The following is an 18,748-nucleotide window of genomic DNA, read 5'->3' on the forward strand; positions in this document are numbered from 1 at the left end:
TAGTGCTGCAATAAACAGTGGGGTGCATGTGTCTTTTTAAATTATGGTTTTCTCAGGGTATATGCCCAGTAGTAGAATTGCTGGATCCTATGGTAGTTCCTAGATTTTTTTTAAGAATCTCCATACTGTACTCCATAGTGGCTGCATCAATTTACATTCCCACCAACAGTGCAAGTGGGTCCCTTTTCTCCACATCCTCTCCAGGATTTATTGTCTGTAGATTTTTTTGATGATGGCCATCCCGATCAGTTTGAGGTGATACCTCATTGTAGTACTGATTTTCATTTCTCTAATAATGAGCAACATTGAGAATTTTTTTCATGTTTTTGTTGGCCATCAGTATATCTTCTTTGGAGAAATGTCTGTTTAGGCCTTCTGCCCATTTTTTGATTGGGTTGTTTGTTTTTCTGATATTGAGCTGCATGAACTGCTTTTATATTTTGAAGATTTATCGTTTGTCAGTTACTCCATCTGCAATTACTTTCTCCCATTCTTAGAATTGTCTTTTTATCTTGTTTATAGTTTCCTTTGTTGTGCAAAAGCTTTTAAGTTTAATTAGGTCCTATTTATTTATTTTTGCTTTCATTTCCATTACTCTAGGAAGTGGGTCAAATATCTTGCTGTGATTTATGTTTGAGGCTGTTCTGCTTGTGTTTTCCTCTAAGAATTGCATAGTTTCTAGTTTTGCATTTAGGTCTCTACTCCATTTTGAGTTTATTTTTATGTATGGTATTAATAAGTGTTATATTTCATTCTTTTACTTATAGTTGTTTAGTTTTCCCAGCACCACTTAACTAAGAAACTGTCTTTTTTATACTGTATAGTCTTGCCTTTTTTGGTCATAGATTAAGTGACCATGGGCGCATAGATTATCTCTGGGTTTTCTATCCATTTCATTGATATATATTTCTGTTTTTGTGCCAGTACCATACTGTCTTGTTTACTGTAACTTTATTGTGCCTGAAGTTGGGAAGCCTGATTCTTCCAGTTTCCTTTTTTTTTTTCTTTCTCAAGATTGTTTGGCTATTCAGGGTTTTTTTGTGTTTCCACACAAATTGAAAACATTTTGGTCTACTCTGAAAAATGCCACTGGTAATTTGATAAGGATTATATTAAATCTGTAGATTGCTATTGGGTAGTATAGTCATTTTCACAATATTGATTATTCTAATCCAAGCACATCATATATCTCTCTGTCTCAGTATTGTCTTGATTTTTTTCATCAGTGTATTATAGTTTTCCGCATACAGGTCTTTTACTTCCTTAGGTAGGTTTAGTCCTAGGATTTTCATTCTTTTTTTTTTTTTTTTTGTAGTAGTGAATGAAATTGTTTCCTTAATTTTTTTTTCTGATCCTTTGTTATTAGCATATAGGAATGCAAGAGATTTCTGTATGTTTATTTTGTATCCTGCAACATTACTAAGTTCATTGATTAGTCCTAGTGGTTTTCTGGTGGAATATTTAGGTTTTTCCATGTGCAGTATTTTGTCATCTACAAATGATGACTCTTTTACTTCATCTTTTCCAATTTAGATTCCTTTTATTTCTTTTTCCTCTCTGATTGCCATGGCTAGACTTCCATGACTATGTTGAATAATAATGGTGAGAGTGAACACCCTTGTCTTATTCCTGATCCTTAGAGGAAATGCTTTTGGTTTTTCACCATTGAGAATAATATTTGGTGTGGATTTGTCATATATAGACTTTAATATTGATGTAGTTTCCCTTTACCCTCATTTTCTGGAGAGATTTTTTTTTTTAATCATAAATGGGTATTGAATTTTGTTGAAACTTTTTTTATGCATGTTTAGAGGATCGTATGGCTTTTATTCTTCAGTTTGTTAATACAGTTTATCACATTGGTTGATTTTGTATGTTGAAAAATCCATGCATCCCTGACATAAATTTTACTTGATCATGGTGTCTGATACTTTTAATGTGTTACTGAATTGAGTTTGCTAGTATTTTATTGAGAATTTTTGTCTGTATTTTCATCTGTGATATTGGCAGGAAAAACAGGAAAAAAAAAAACCAAAAAAACCAACAAAGTAAAAAATAGTTAAATAAAAATAAGAAAATATATATATTAAAATAAAATAAAAAGAATAACAGATAAAAAAACAGTAAAAGCAACAACAGCAACAAGTGAACAAAATGAAACAAATACAAAAAAGAATAGTACTAATAACTGAGTGTTTTCCTGGGAATTCAAGCTATCAGGGATCTTGCTCCCACAGTGGTCCAAAATCAATCCCTGCCTCCCCAGGAATCCTTTCAATGACTCTAGGTAGTTCTCTGGACCTGCTGTGGGCACTGTGGGGCCAGTTCAGACCCTGATCTGGCCCAATTCCTGCATGTATTTGCTCCCTAAGTCCACTCCTATGAAGGCTAGACTGGTTTCAATTGTGGGAATACTCACATCTATTCAGGTATTCCTCATATACAGGATTTACTGAGCTTATCTCAGGGATTTTGTGAAACTGTACTGAAAGATTTCCATTGCTCTTCCTAAGTCACACTGCCTGTGTGGCTAAGCATGGGTTTTGACTCCATTTCTGCATGTCTGCTGCCCTCAGACACTTGTTCCCTGTCCAGGTGAGAGGGAGGGAAAGCTGCAGCTGCTTGGGGCACAATTACTCACTCAGACACGATTGTAACCCCTGTGGTGGCTTGCTCTGGTGGAAGTCCCTCCCAGTGCCCATGGAGGTAGGAGCTGGCATGTGGGGATGGTGCCAGCACTGCCCTCCGTGTGTGCCCCTCTACAGTGGTGCATCTCTCTCCAGCAGATCTCGCTTCCTCTAGGGGATACTTAGCCATGCATCCCCATCCTCCTGTTGCCTCTGCTGCATCCACGCAGCCAACAGTGTTCTTCTCCCTTGATCATTTTCTCAACCTCATGCTTTACCACTCAGTCCCTGCCGGTATCAGTGGATCCTTTTCTCAGGCAGTGCCCGTGACTGACTCCCAAGAAGGCTTTGGAATGGGTGGTGCTCAGACCTCTGGAGCCCTCGCAGCCAGTAGAGACCCTGGCCTGAGGGGTGAGCAGGGCCCACTCAGAAGGAAGCCCCTCTCAGGGCCCATGGATGCCAAAGAGATTGGCATGTGGTGGAATGGGCTGTAATGGCAGTTATATCCCTAGTGTACCACTCAACAATGATATTGTGCTTCTGTGGTGTCCAGGGCTTTTTCCACAGACTTTCCCAGCTGTGGAGCTCCTTACTCCTGTCCCTTCAGGCTGTCCTTTTTAGCTAGTATCTGTCCCCTCCCTGGGTCTATACTCCCAACCTCACTTTCTAGCAACCGGTCCATCTTTGCAACAGACAACGCATGATTCAGGCTGGAATGTCCAGCAGTGTGGTGTAGATCATGTGTGAAGTTTAACTTATTTTGTCCTGTTTTCCACAGATCATCCACTGTGTTCTTTGATCCTGGAGGGGCCTTTTCTGTCCCAGTTGATTTTTCCACCTTGAGGGCTTTTTTTTTTTTCTGAGTGTAGGGACCTCCCTTGATTTCATATTCAGCATTACATCAGGCTTGCTAGTCCCTTTTTTGGTTCCTCTTTTCTTTTTTCCTTTCTTTCATCATACCTGGTTGTGGGGGGACTTTTGTTTTAAGTGTCTGTTAGTGTTCAGCAGATGCTTTTTGACAATTGTCCCATTTTTAGGTATATTTTTGATGTACTTGTGCTCAGTTGCTTCACTTGTGCCTGACTCTTTGCAACCCTATCTACTGTAGCCCACCAGCCTCCTCCATTCATGGCATTTTCCCAGTAAGAATACTGGAGTGGGTTGCCATACCCTCCTCCAGGGGCTCTTCCTGACCCAAGGATTGAAGCCATGTCTGCTGCATTGCAGGTGGATTCTTTAGCACCGGGCCACTGGGGAAGCCCTGATGTACTTGCGGGAGGTGATTAATTTTGCAAACCCCTACTCCATTGTCTTGGCTTCTTCTCTTCTGCTCTATTGTTTCTTGATTATTTCTCCTTTTTTTTTTCTGAATTCTCTCACTTTTCTGACTAGCAACTTTAAATCTGCCTTTTGGAATGGAGGGAAGGTAAAGGAGGCAGAATGGAGCCTATTTCCTACAAACAAGGAATATGAGACAAAAGAAGCTTTTGTGTCCAGGAGAGTATCATAGTGTCAAATTGTCCCTCTCAAATGTAAATTTTCCTGCTCAAATGCAAATGTGAACTGTCCTGTACAAATGTAAATTTCAACTTCAAAAATTGCTATGGTGTAAGAAAATTTTTCTCAGATTTAAACTAGTGTGCTATCATACTAAGTTGCTTCCGTTGTGTCTGACTCTTTGTGAGCCTGTGAACTGTAGCCCACCAGGCTCCTCTGTCCATGGGATTCTCCAAGCAAGAATACTGGAGTGAGTTGCCATTTCCCTCTTTAGGGAATCTTACCAAACCAGGGACTGAGACTGCTGTGTTTATCATATTTAATTCTGAGATTTGGGTTCCAGAATCAAATATGATAAAGAAGAGTTTTAAATGATTTTCCTACATGTAAATGATTGTCAACACACACACATACACAAACACACACACACACAGATAGTAAGGAGAATGTGAGCTTAGAGAGATGAGGCAAGAGGGATGGGATAAAAAAGAGGGCCCATTGAGAACACTGGGAAGAGGCAATGGCAAAGTGTGAGAGGAGAGTGGCCATGGACACAGAGTTCAGGTTGGGTGGATAAACTAAAGGAATTCTAGATTAAAAAAGACTGGGGACTTCCCTGGGTGGTCCAGTGGTTAAAAATCTGCCTGCCAATGGAGGAGATACAGGTTCTATCCCTGATCTGGGAAGATCCCACATGTCCTGGAGCAACTACGTATATATATCACAACTACTGAGCTCACAGTCTAGAGCCTCTGATGCGCAACTGCTGAAGCCCACAAGCCAAAGAACATGTGCTCAGCAACAGGAGAAGATACAGCAGTGAGAAGCCTGTGTACTGCAACTAGAGGGTAGCCTCCAGTCACCACAAGTGGAGAAAGCCTGCGTGTAGCAAAGAAAATTCAGCACAGCCATAAATAAAAAATATTTAAAAAACAGAATGGAGGCCGATCAATTGTTTAATATTATTCTTCTTTTTAACAGATGTGAAAATAAAGAATCAGGGAGGTGAAATAACCTTTCAACATTGCATGGTAACTTTTCCAAGGTCATAAATATGAAGGAAACTGAGATCAAGGAGATCATTTAGACCAGAGATGTGAAAACAAAATCTATAAGTCATGAGCTGGAGAGGAAATGAGAGACAGAGTGAAAGCCCAGAGCCGTGGGAAGCAGTTTTTCAGTGATGAGCAATGTGTGTGCAGAAGAGATTTGTCAGTTGAGGGAGGGAGGAAGTCACTATAAAGTACTGAGAAAAAGGTTTGCTGAAATTAGAGATCAAATACCAATTCTGAGCGTCAGAAGCTCTACTTCCCATTGAAATGCTGCTTCTGCCACTTCTGTTGCTAGCAGTTATTGTCCCAGGTGGTGACAATGAGGATGGTAAGAGTTAACTCTGGCTGTTTCCAGCATAGGTGCTGCGCTTCTGGATAAAAACATGCTGCACTTACACTAAGGGTCTGGGCTCTCCTGTCTCCAGCTCTCTGCTCCATTCTGGAGGCTGGGGGTGGAGCAAGAAGACTTGGGGCAGGGAACTGTTTCAGGCTCTATGTTGTTCAGACTCTGGGTTCTTTTTCATTTTATCCTAATTCTCTTTTGCCTCACTTTTCCTATCCTTCCACCACCACAGCATTCCAGGGGCCAACCTCCTACCATGTCATCCAGATTTCGACATTTGCTAACAGCACTTGGGCTCAAAATCTAGGCTCAGGCTGGTTGGACGATTTGCAGATTCATGGCTGGGACAGTGACTCAGGCACTGCCATTTTCCTGAAGCCCTGGTCGAAGGGCAACTTCAGTGATGAGGAGGAGGCTGAGCTGGAGGAACTATTCAGAGTCTACCTCATTGGATTTATTCGAGAAGTGCAGGACCATGTCAGTGAATTCCAGTTGGAATGTGAGTACAATCCTCTGAACTGGGGATGCTTTCTGCATGTATATACCTCTCTAGAGTAGTCTCCAACCCTGACTCCATACCTCTACCTGGTATCCCAGTTTTTTCCTATTCTTTGAACTTTTCTGCCATGGATGAAATTCCTCCTTTGTGAACATTTCCTGGTTTGTTTGTGCATAACTTGCTTTTCTCACACCCCAAGTAACAAGTCCTCACTTTACCTACTCTGTTGCTGAGTGAATGAATCCCTCCAATCTGTCTCCTCAAGCATCTTGTGCCTGATCCCTTCTCTCAGTGTAACTCCCCCCTTCAGGCTGGAACGCTGTACTTCTGACCCCCCTCTTGACCACCTATTCCTTATAAGAGCACATTTCCACCATTTACAACACGTGTAACTCTCCCAAATGCTTTTTTCTGAAAAGTCTCTGAATATGGCTTTTTTTTTTTTTTTTTTTGAGTCACTTCGCATCTCAGACCTTTCCATCAAAATCTAAAGTCCCATTTCCTTTTCCCGTTTCTTTCTTTCTTATGTGCTTTAAAAAACTTTGTCTCTGTTTTCTTTCTATCCAGACCCCTTTGTGATCCAGGGCATAGCAGGCTGTGAGCTGCATACTGGGAAGACCACAAGAAGCTTCTTGCGGGGAGCTTTCGGAGGCCTGGATTTCGTGAGCATCAAGAATGATTCATGTGCGCCAGCCCCAGAGGGCGGCAGCAAGGCCCAGCGTTTCTGTGCACTCATCATTCAGTACCAAGCCATCTGTGATACTATAGCCAAGCTCCTCTTAGAAACCTGCCCTCGGTATCTCCTCAGTGTCCTTGATGCAGGGAAAGCAGAACTGCAGAGGCAAGGTTAGTCCTGTTCTCTCCCCAAGGCTTTTCTGTTTCACCTTTCATCACCTTCTTTAAATTCAAAAGTGGGAGGTACCTAAAAGGAGAGTGTTTTCATTATTAAATTATTTGGTTTCCAAAGAAATGGAAGAGGTCACTATCCAAACTTGTGAGTTTCCAAGTCTCTATGCTCTGGATTAGAGTCATAATCTGACGTTCTTACTGCTCCTTCCTACCCCAGTGAAGCCAGAGGCCTGGCTGTCCAGTGGCCCCCCTCCCCGGCCTGGCCACCTGCGGCTGGTCTGCCATGTCTCAGGATTCTACCCAAAACCTGTGCGGGTGACGTGGATGAGGGGTGAGCAGGAGCAGCCTGGCACTCAGCAAGGAGATATCATGCCCAATGCAGACTGGACGTGGTATCTCCGGGTAACCCTGGATGTGGCAGCTGGGGAGGCAGCTGGCCTGAGCTGCCGAGTGAAGCACAGCAGTCTTGGAGACCAGGACATCGTCCTGTACTGGGGTGAGGAGGAAGTGGAGCCCAGCTGGGGGTGGGAGGAGGTGGTCCTGAAGCCCAGAGCGGGGGGCCTGCAGAAGGTAAGGGATTTAGTGAATGAGAGAGGGAGGGAGAGAGAGAGAAAACAGAGAGAGAGATTGAGACGGAGACAGAGAGTCAGGTTGAGGTTTATTTCTGGGACAGTGGTGCCAGAGGAATGAAATTAGCTAATCTAAGGTATAGAATAGGTAAGAAAGAAGAATGCAGACTAGAGATGGGACAAGAGAGAGACATAAAATGTGGCTGTGAGTATAAGCCTTCCAGGAATATGAGACAGGGAATCAGAGATGCCCATGTGTCAGAAGCGGGTAGTGGAGGTGCTGACACTCAAGTGGGCAAGAAGGCCAAGAGAAATAGAGAATGGGTTTGAAGTGATATCCCTGTGTCCTCTCTCAATTGCCAGGACACTCTACCTCCATTGGCCTGATACTTGTGGTAATAATAGTGGTAATCATCCTTTTGATATGTCTTGCATTGTGGTTTTGGAGGCGCTGGTGAGTTTTTATTCAGTTTTACTTTTCTGTCCATCCTCTCACTCTTTCTCTCCATTTTATCTATCACTTTAGCCTCAATATTTCCACCAGATCCTTTCCCATTTCTTTCCAACTCCCATCTTTGTGCAAATCTATTTTTTAAAAAATGTGGTAAAATATATATGACATAAAATTTACCACATTAGTCATTTCTAAATGTACAGTTTAGTAGTATTAAGTACCTTGACACTTTGTGCAACCAAAACATAGAACTCTTTTAATCTTGAAAAACTTAAAGTCCTATGCCAGTTAAACTACACTCCTCATGCTCTGGCTACCACTGTTCTAGTTTCTCTCTATATTAATCTCTGTATGAATCTTGAACCTCTTAAAAGTGGAATCATCGGTGTTGTTTTTTTGTGACTGGCTTATTTCACTTAGCATTATGTCTTCATAATTCATTCATGTGGTGGCACATATTAGAATTTCTTTCCTTCTTAAGACTGTGTAATGAATTTTAGATTATACATACATTAATTTGCCTATGGACAGATGGTTTGATTCCACCTTTTGGCTCTTGTGAATAGTGCTGGCTATGAACATGGTGTGAAATATCTCTTATGCAGAGTGATTTTTTGCTTGTGCTCTTAACAGGTCGTATCAGACTATCTTGTGAGCCCCTCACCGTCTCCTTTTCCATTTGGAACAAATACCCAGGAACCCAGAAACTCAAGTGGTCAGCCCAGTAGTCAATTTCATCATATTTCATCAAATAATCATCTGATCAAATCAGAGTTCCTATAGATTGTAAGATCAGAAACAGAATTAAAGTTGTTTATATATTATAAGACAATACTAATATTAGGATCTGCTCAGATTTCTTGGATGTGAGATGTGGGAAAGAATATACATTGTAATAAATGAAATGATGTACACAACTTTTATGGTGACATCTCTTTTACTTCTTACTTGAAAATTTTTTTTCTGTTTCTGCTGTAATACCATTTGTCAAAGTGACCTAACTATTATTATGCCAAGATAATTATATTTTCAGAGATGCTGAGCATTTTAAACATAATTTCTCCATCTCTGTCTGGCTGATTTTCTAACCATGAGGGTCAGCAAAGGAGTTCCTTTCTCCAGGAAGCCTTCCTTAAAGATACAATGGAAATAACCCTCCCTTGACTGATATCATGCTCAGGTCCACAGTATTCTATATCCACAACACTTCAGTTCTTTTTGTTTTTCTTTTCCTTCTACTTATAAGTTCCTTTAGAGAGGGGCTTATTCTAGGTGGGTTCTAGGCAAGATCTTTAACTTGCTTATGTATTTGTTTAGTAACATAATCTGAGTTGATATAATTGCTTCAATAAGGGTCTTTTCCCTCAAATCACCTTTCCTTCTTTTTTTCCCCTCTTTAGTTGATATTCTATATTTTCCTCTTACTAAAGTATTTCCACATAGCCAAGAATAACATGCTTTCCTTGTTTCTGCTCTGAACTCCTCTGGAGAAAATCACTTGTGCCCATACAATAAGTGTAGTTTACACGTAAAGATTTATTTGTCAGAAAAGGCTCATATTTCTCAATGTGAGTTGGAATGGGTGAGGGGTAATGGTGCAGGTGGTTGTTAAATATTTAAGCAAAGAATCAAGAGGTTTTTATTGCTCTCAGGGACTTTGATATCTGTGCTATTTTTGATATCTGTGATATCTTTGATATTGAGTCATAATTTTGACTTTTACTTATGTTTGTTCATCCTTTTGCTTATTTTACAATTTCCTAGAAATTTCACTTTAAAAATCTAAGCTTATTTAATAAATACAACAGGAAAGGGGAGAAGAGATTCTGAGTATATTTTTTGTAGGATTTAGGAAGGGAGGTTAGAGCAAGTGGAAGTTTTGGAGAAGGCAGGGTTACTGGAAGCAGTTCTGCAACCTCATCATGCTAGGACAATACAGATGTCATGATATGGGAAGGGTAGGAAGTGACTTTTCAAATGACATTTGTTTTCCTCTGATCCATCAGTACATCTGGTTATTTCTCCATCATGCATTAAACACTACCTCATCTTACAGAGTTAGAGAAGGCAATGGCAACCCACTCCAGTACTCTTGCCTGGAAAATCCCATGGGCAGAGGAGCCTGGTGGGCTGCAGTCCATGGGGTCTCGAAGAGTTGGACACAACTGAGCGACTTCACTTTCACTTTTCACTTTCATGAATTGGAGAAGGAAATGACAGTCCACTCCATTATTCTTGCCTGGAGAATCCGAGGGAAGGTGGAGTCTGGTGGGTTGCTGTCTAAGGGGTCGCACAGAGTTGGACACAACTGAAGTGACTTAGCAGCAATAGCAGCAGCATCTTACAGGGTAGGCAAGTTGTTTTATGCTTCACTGCACCCTCAGCTAAGGCCAGGACCCTGATTAGTCTGTGTTTTTTGGGGGTGTGGATTATGAACCAGCAGTAGCAGTAGTACCTGTGAGCTTGTTAGAAGAAGAAATTTTCAAGCTCAACACTAAACCTATTGAAAAAAAAAATCCTGGAATAGGAACAATAATGCTGTGTTTTCATAAGCCTTTTAGGTAATTTGAATGCATATTTAATTTTAAGAACATCCTGTCTAAAGATTTTTCAAGCCCTGGACTACTAATACTTTGGGCTGAATAATTTTTTGTTGTGGAGAGTTGTTCAATGCAGTTGTAGGAATTTTAGCAACATTGGAAGGACTGATGCTGAAGCTGAAGCCCCAATACTTTGACCACCTGATGTGAAGAACTGACTCATTGGAAAAGACCTGATACTGGGAAAGATTGAAGGCAGGAGGAGAAGGGGACGACAGAGGACGAGATGGTTGGATGGCATCACCGACTTGATGGATATGAGTTTGAGCAAACTCCAGCAGTTGATGATGGACAGGGAGGGAATCCTGGCATGCTGCAGTCCACGGGGTTACAAAGAGTTGGACAAAACTGATTGACTGAACTGAAATGAACTGACCTCTGTTACTAGATATCAGTATTTTCTCCCCAAGTTATAATAACCAAATAGATCTTCAAACATTTCCGAATGTCCCTGGATAGTAAACGAACCCCAGGTAAGAACTAAGGTCTAAGGTAATATACAGCATTTCACCTCCCCTCTCATCACTTAGTTGTAATAATTGGTACTCTAACCTAACTGAAGTCTATAGTTTATATTCAGTGGTTGAAAAAAGAAGGAATCTTCATCTGGATGGTATAATTCATTCTAAGCTCAAAGTTGCTGTAGAATTTTGTTGCGTAGTTAAATCTGGACCAGGAATGAAGTTCAGAAATAGAGCAGGATAGACAGAGCCAAAGAGCAAATCTGGAGACTGACCTACCTCTGGATATTTTAGTTATATGAGCACAACAATCTCATTTTTCCTTTTAAAGCTGAGCTAGAATTTTTACTTGCTTAAAAATTCGGGTATGATTTTGCTTTCTGATGTCTTGTAATACCTTTTTCATATTCTTTTTATAGCTTTTCTCTGTTTTCTTCACTCCTCTTATTTCTCCTCCTTCCACCAAGTCATCATCTCTTAAAGGTAGTTTTTTTGACCTGTGTTTTTTCCAAGTTTCCTTACTTTGGAAAATGTTAATTTACTCACGACTTTAACTATGACCTGTAGATGAAACACTTTCAAAAATAAATGTTAAGTCTCATAATACAAGAGCTCTTCAGCTCTTTTTTATATGAGAGTTTTTGTGCATGTGTATGTGTTAGCTTGATTTTTGCTAATATATAGAAATATGTTAAAATATTTTGTCCTAGGTTCCAGTGTGCATGTTAAACTAACTTATTAAATATAATATTTTATCTGTAAATCCTTTTGGATTTTCTATTCATACTCTCCTAATAGCTGTAAATATAAAAATTCTCAATTTTTTTGAGCCCTCTTGCTACCTTTTATTGCATTTTCTTGTCCAATGGCATTGACTCTGAACCAGTGCATAGAATTGACAGATGACATTCCTATCTTTTTACTTTTACTGGATAAGAATATTCCAACAATTAATATTAGGTATCAACCCTGAAATTGCTTGAAAGGACTGATGCTGAAGCTGAAGTTCAATACTTTGGCCACCTGATGTAAAGAGCCAACTATTTGGAAAAGACCCTGATGCTGGGAAAGATTGAGGGCAAGAGGAGAAAGGGATGACAAAGGATGAGATGGTTGGATGTCATCACTAATTCAATGGACATGAGTTTGAGCAAACTCCTGGAAATAGTCAAGGACAGGGAAGCCTGGAGTGCTGCAGTCCATGCAGTCGCAAAGAGTCAGACACGACCGAGTGACTGAAAAACAACAATATTAGTTATGGTAAAATCTCTAAGTGTATCATGGATATTTTTTTTTTGGATTAAGAACACTTTCTTTCAAAGTTATTAAATTTTTTAATTATCACTTTTATTATGGATGACTATTGAATTTCATTAAGAGCTTATTCTGAATTTCTTGAGATGACAAAATGTTTTATATCTTTTCTATTTTTAATGTTTTGAGTCACACTTAAATTCTCAAATGGTAAACAAAATTTTGTTTATGTAAAACATTTGCTTATAATGTATTATGTGGATCCAATTTTCTAATGTTTTATTTATAATGTTTTTCTATTCTTAAAATTTCTTTGTCAAGTATTGGTATTGAGAGTTTTTTGCCTCATAAAACAAGTCAAGAAATCTTTCCTATCTTTTTATTCTCAGAGAAAGTTTCTGTGGTATATCTATTTTTAAAATAAATACTTGGTCCCTGGTGTGATTCTGTCCTGCGCGGCTGCTCGTTCAAACAGAAGTTGTTTAATCCCGTCTAGCTTCTCTCCCACATGAGTGCATGCCGCCAACCCATGGAGGATTCAATGGACATGGACATGAGGCCCTTGAGGCCCCAGAACTATCTTTTCGGTTGTGAACTAAAGGCTGACAAAGATTATCACTTCAAGGTGGATAATGATGAAAATGAGCACTGGTTATCTTTAAGAACGGTCAGTTTAGGGGCTGAAGCAAAGGATGAGTTACACATTGTTGAAGCAGAGATGATGAATGACGAAGGCAGTCCAATTAAAGCAACACTGGCAACTTTGAAAATGTCTGTACAGCCAATGGTTCTTCTTGGGGGCTTTGAAATTACACCACCTGTGGTCTTACCGTTGAAATGTGGTTCAGGGCCTGTGCATATCAGTGGACAGCACTTAGTAGCTGTGGAGGAAGAGGCAGAGTCAGAAGATGAAGAGGAGAAGGATGTGAAACTCCTAAGTATATCTGGAAAGCGTTCTGCCCCTGGAAGTGGTAGCAAGTTTCCCCAGAAAAAAGTAAAGCTTACTGCTGATGAAGATGACGACGATGATGATGAAGACAATGATGATGATGACGATGTTGATGAGGAAGTTGAAGAAAAAGCTCCAGTAAAGAAATGTGTGCAAGATACTCCAGCCAAAAATGCACAAAAATCGAACCAAAATGGAAGACTCAAAACCATCAACACCAAGATCAAAAGGTCAAGAATCCTTCAAAAAACAGGAAAAAAAACACCTAAAACACCGAAAGGACCTAGCTCTGTAGAAGACATTAAGCAAAATGCAAGCAAGTATAGAAAAAGGTGGTCCCCTCCCAAAGTGGAAGCCAAGTTTATCAATTATGTGAAGAATTGGTTCCAGATGACTGACCAGCAGGCTATTCAAGATCTCTGGCAGTGGAGGAAGTCTCTTTAAGCAAATAGTTTAAATAGTTTGTTAAAAACTTTCCATCTTATTTCATTTCTGTAGCAGTTGATATCTGGCTGTCCTTTTAATAATGCAGAGTGAGAACTTTCCCTACCATGTCTGATAAATGTTGTCCATGTTTCATTGCCAAGAATGTGTTGTCCAAAATGCCTGTTTAGTTTTTAAAGATGGAACTCCACCCTTTGCTTGGTTTTAAGTATGTATGGAATGTTATGATAGTAATAGTAGTAGTGGTGGTCAGACAGATGGAAATGGTGGGGAGACAAAAATATACATGTGAAATAAACTCAGTATTTTAATAAAGTAAAAAAAATAAGTAAATACTTGGTAAAATTAAGCAGTGAAGGTTTACATTGGAAATTTTTATTTTCTTATTTTTGAGGAAGGAGTTTTAAATTTAACAGTTTTTAAAAATAAAAATAGCTCTTTTCAAATCATCTGTTTCTCTTTGTGTCAAGTTTGCTAAATTTTGACTTAACAAAATTTGTCCAATTTTTCAGATTTCTCATTTACTATTGAGTTGTGCATAATACCTTCTTTTTAAAAAATCATATTAATGTCTATGGGGTTCATAACTACATATGCCCCTGCTTTTTAAAAAACTGGATCTTAGAAATTGGTGTTCTCCCTCTGTTCTCTTTCTGAAATTTACAGGAGATTATCAATTTTATAAATTTTTCAAAAACTAAGTTTTGACTTTCTTTTTTCTGTGATCATATCATTTTCTTTATCATGTCCTTCCTTCTATTCTCTTTGCATTTATTCTATTGTGATACAAGGATTCTGAGCACCCGGATCCAGTGTGTGAAGTAGGGGGTTTTCCATACACCTAACAAACAACACTTCTGGCCAGCTTATAACTCAGCCCAATTCTGACACCATATATCTGGAGATAACATCAGATTCCCCAGGTTCAGTGTTCAGACTGTTATTGAAAGCTCAGCCTTTCAGTACACTGGTGAAGAAATCTTGAAGACAGAGCTCTGGGTGAATAGAAAAGGACAGCTTTTCCAGGCAAAGGGAGACATATTGGGCTTCTGTCTTCAGAATCTGTGTGTCTCAACTCAGAGACATTGAAGAGGGTTTTATAACAGAGTGTCAAATGTGGAGTCTTTGGGAAAATTAAGGTGTGAGCATGGCTTAAACTCCCTTAATCTCTTCTCATGTTTCATGTTTTCAGCCTCCTAAAGACATACCCATTTGAAGGCAGAGCTCCAAAGATGGCAAAGAGAGATGAGAAAGCTTTCCTAAGTGAACAATGCAGAGAAATAAAGGAAAGCAATAGAATAGGAAAGACTAGAGATCTCTTCAAGAAAATTAGCGATTTCAAGGGACAATTTCATGCAAAGATGGGCAAAATAAAGGACAGAAGCAGTAAAGAACTAGGAGAAGCAGAAGATATTCAGAAGAGGTGGCAAGAATACACAGAAGAACTATACAAAAAAATATCTTAATGACCTGGATAATCATGATGGTGTGATCACTCACCTAGAGCCAGACATCCTGGAGTGTGAAGTTAACTGGGCCTTAGGAAGCATCACTATGAACAAAGATAGTATAGGTGATGGAATTCCAGCTGAGCTACTTCAAATCCTAAAAGATGATGCTGTGAATGGTCTACATTCAATATGCCAGCAAATTTGGAAAACTCAGCAGTGGCCACAAGACTGGAAAAGGTCATTTTTCATTCCAATTCCAATGAAAAGCAATGCCAAAGAATGTTCAAACTACTGCACAATTACACTAATTTCACATACTATCAAGGTAATAGTAAAAATCTTCAAGCTAGGCTCCAAAAGTACATGTCTGAGAATTTCCAGGTGTAAAAACTAGATTTAGAAAAGGTAGAGGAATCACAGATCAAATTGTCAACACATTGAATCATAGAAAAAGCAAGAGAATTCCAGAAAACTATTTAACTTCTGCTTCACCAACTACGCTAAAGCCTTTGTGTGGATCACAACAAACTGAAAAATTTTTCAAGAGATGGTGGTACCAGATCACCTTATCTACCTCCTGAGAAACCTGTATGCAGGTCAAGAAACAACAGTTAGACCTGGACATGAAAAAATGGACTGATTTCAAATTGGTAAAGGATTGCATCAAGGTTGAATATTGTCACCCTACTTATTTAACTTGTATGCAGAGTACATCATGTGAAATTCCGGGCTGAATGAAGTTCAAGCTGTAATCAAGATTGCCAGAAAAAATATCAATAACCTCAGATAGGCAGATGACACGGCATTAATGGCAGAAAGCAAAGAGGAACTAAAGAGCCACTTGATGAAAGTGAAAGAGGAGAGTGAGAAAGCTGGCTTAAAACTCTACATTCAAAAAACAAAGATCATGGCATCCAATCCCATCACTTCATAGCAAATAGATGGGGAAACAATGGAAACAGTGACAGACTTTGATTTCTTGGGCTCCAAAATCACTGTGGATGATGGTTGCAGCCATGAAATTAAAAGATGCTTGCTCCTTGGAAGAAAAGCTATGACAAACCTAAGCAGCATATTAGAAAAACAGAGACATTACTTGGCTGACAAAGGTTTGTATAGTCAAAGGTATGGTTTTTCCAGTAGTCATGTATGGATATAAGAGCTGGACCATAACGAAGGCTGAGTGCTGAAGAACTGATGCTTTCGAACTGAGGTGTTGGCGAAGACTCTTGAGAGTCCCTTGGACTTCAAGGAGATCAACCCAATCAATCCTAAAGGAAATCAACCCTGAATATTCAAAGGATGCTGACACTGAAGGTCCAATACTTTGGCAATCTAATGTGAAGAACTGATTCAATAGAAAAAACCCTGATGCTGGAAAAGGTTTAAGACTTGAGGAGAAGGGAAAGACAGAGCATGAGATGGTTGAATGACATCACTGGCTCAATGGACATGAGTTTGAGCAAACTCTGGGTGATGATGAAGTTCAGGGAAACCTGATATCCTGTAGTCCATGGATGCCACATCCAGCACAGCGATTGAGAAAGACTGAAATGGGGGTGAGCATGTAATGAAAAGACAGACACATATAATTTGGCAAGCAGGGAGTCAGGGGGCCTTCCTGCTGTCAATGGCAGGAATGCAAAATGGCTCCTATTGGCAGAAGTCACATGAGATCATTAAGGAATAGCTATACTGGGGAGTTTAGAAAACTAAGATCATGGCATCTGGTCCCATCACTTCATGGGAAATAGATGGAGAAACAGTGGAAATAGTGTCAGACTTTATGTTTTTGGCCTCCAAAATCACTGCAGATGGTGATTGCAGCCATGAAATGAAAATATGCTTACTCCTTGGAAGTAAAGTTATGACCAACCTAGATAGCATATTAAAAAGCAGAGACATTACTTTGCCAACAAAGGTCTGTCTAGTCAAGGCTATGGTTTTTCCAGTGGTCATGTATGGATGTGAGAGTTGGACTGTGAGGAAAGCTGAGCACTGAAAAATTGATGCTTTTGAATTGTGGTGTTGGGGAAGACTCTTGAGAGTCCCTTGGACTGCAAGGAGATCCAACCAGTCCATCCTGAAGGAGATCAGTCCTGGGTGTTCCTTGGAAGGACTGATGCTGAGGCTGAAACTCCAATACTTTGGCCACCTCATGCGAAGAGTTGACTCATTGGAAAAAACCCTGATGCTGGGAGGGATTGGAGGCAGGAGGAGAAGGGGATGACAGAGGATGAGATGGTTGGATGGCATCACTGATTCGATGGGCATGAGTTTGAGTAAACTCCGGGAGTTGGTGATGGACAGGGAGGCCTGGCGTGCTGCAATTCATGGGGTCACAAAGAGTCGGACACGACTGAGTGACTGAACTGAACTGATACTGGGGATTTTGATTAGCCAAGGCTCTGCCCTTGGTAGGAATATCTTGCTTTGTTTCCATGGGTATGGACGCAGGAGTAGTTAGTGAAGCAGAGCAGAGAGCATGCCCTGAGCTAAGTATGTCCCTTTGGCATGCCTACTAGGACAATCACGAAGGCGAAGTTTGCTGCACCCTTGAGTCATGGGGCAGGTTCTGGTCTGTCTTCTGCCAGGCTGCAACACATGGGTTGCAAAGAATAGGAAAGAGTGCATGACTGAACAACAGGGATCTTGATGAGCTTCTCTGGTCTTTTTAATCTTGTATCCAGTGATTTCTTGACTGCCCCTCCCCTGATTAGCAACTGTTCAAATCCACCCTTTGGATCTCAGGGAAAGTCACAATGGCTGGAATTTTGCCTTCAGGAAATGGGGGAGCAGAAAGGCCTCCATGCCCATGATTCCTACAGAATCCCTCTCGATTTCAAGACCTACAGGTTTTGTGGTGGGGGGCAATCAAACTTATCAGTCACAATAGATTGGAAGTTCCCATTACCTTCTTCAGTTCAGTTCAGTTCAGTCTCTCAGTTGTGTCCGACTCTTTGTGACCCCATGGACTGCAGTACGCCAGGCCTTCCTGTCCATCACCAACTCCTGGAGCTTATTCAAACTCATATTCATTATGTCGATGATACCATCCAACCATCTCAGCCTCTGTTGTCCCCATTTCCTCTTGCCTTCAATCATTCCCAGCATCAGGGTCTTTTCAAATGAGTCAGTTCTTCACATGAGGTGGCCAAAGTATTGGAGTTTCAGCTTCAGCATCAGTCCTTCCAAGGAACACCCAGGACTGATCTCCTTCAGGATGGACTGGTTAGATCCCCTTGCAGTCCAAGGGACTCTCAAGAGTCTTCTCCAACACCACAGTTCAAAGATATCAATTTTCGACGCTCAACTGTCTTTATAGTCCAAATCTAACATCCATACATGACTACTAGAAAAACCAAAGCTTTGATCTTCTCTTAGATTTGATTGAATTTCTAGAGTAGCTCACAAAACTGAGAGAAACACGTGCTTATTAGATCACCTATTATAAAAGGATAGTAACAGCCAGATGGATCAGGTAAGACATGTGGTAAGGTGTTGGTCCTTCCATGCCACTCCAAGTATGCTACTCTCCTATATCTCAATGTGTTCACCAAACTGAAAGCTCTCTATAAACCATCCTTTTGGGTTTCTATGGAGATTTCATTATAGAGGCAAATTGATCAAATCATTAACTATATGTTCAGTATAACTTTAGTCTCTATTCTCTCCCTGGATGTCAAGGGAAAGACTGAA

The 18,748-nt window shown here is 40.2% G+C and overlaps 1 protein-coding gene and 1 pseudogene across 1 annotated transcript; both read left to right on the forward strand.

The window, feature by feature from the left end:
- The first annotated feature begins 5,386 nt into the window (after positions 1–5,386).
- On the forward strand, positions 5,387–8,883 carry LOC110151438 (T-cell surface glycoprotein CD1b-1). The gene is made up of 6 exons (XM_020914830.2): positions 5,387–5,504; positions 5,752–6,018; positions 6,586–6,864; positions 7,085–7,363; positions 7,800–7,890; positions 8,524–8,883. The coding sequence occupies exons 1-6, from the start codon at positions 5,444–5,446 to the stop codon at positions 8,543–8,545; spliced, it is 999 nt and encodes a 332-aa protein (XP_020770489.2). The 5' UTR covers positions 5,387–5,443; the 3' UTR covers positions 8,546–8,883.
- A 3,842-nt stretch (positions 8,884–12,725) lies between these two features.
- LOC110131898 (nucleophosmin pseudogene) lies at positions 12,726–13,913 on the forward strand (annotated as a pseudogene).
- Positions 13,914–18,748: the final 4,835 nt, after the last annotated feature.

Source organism: Odocoileus virginianus, chromosome 5, assembly GCF_023699985.2.
Source record: "Odocoileus virginianus isolate 20LAN1187 ecotype Illinois chromosome 5, Ovbor_1.2, whole genome shotgun sequence".
Taxonomy (NCBI): Eukaryota; Metazoa; Chordata; class Mammalia; order Artiodactyla; family Cervidae; genus Odocoileus; species Odocoileus virginianus.

Excerpts from the sequence above, each read along its gene's own strand:
- LOC110151438 (XM_020914830.2), top strand. The coding sequence starts at position 5,444 with ATGCTGCTTCTGCCACTTCTGTTGCTAGCAGTTATTGTCCCAGGTGGT. Across the intron at positions 5,505-5,751 it reads AGGTGGTGACAATGAGGATG|CATTCCAGGGGCCAACCTCC; the intron begins GTAAGAGTTAAC and ends CCACCACCACAG. Across the intron at positions 6,019-6,585 it reads CAGTGAATTCCAGTTGGAAT|ACCCCTTTGTGATCCAGGGC; the intron begins GTGAGTACAATC and ends CTTTCTATCCAG.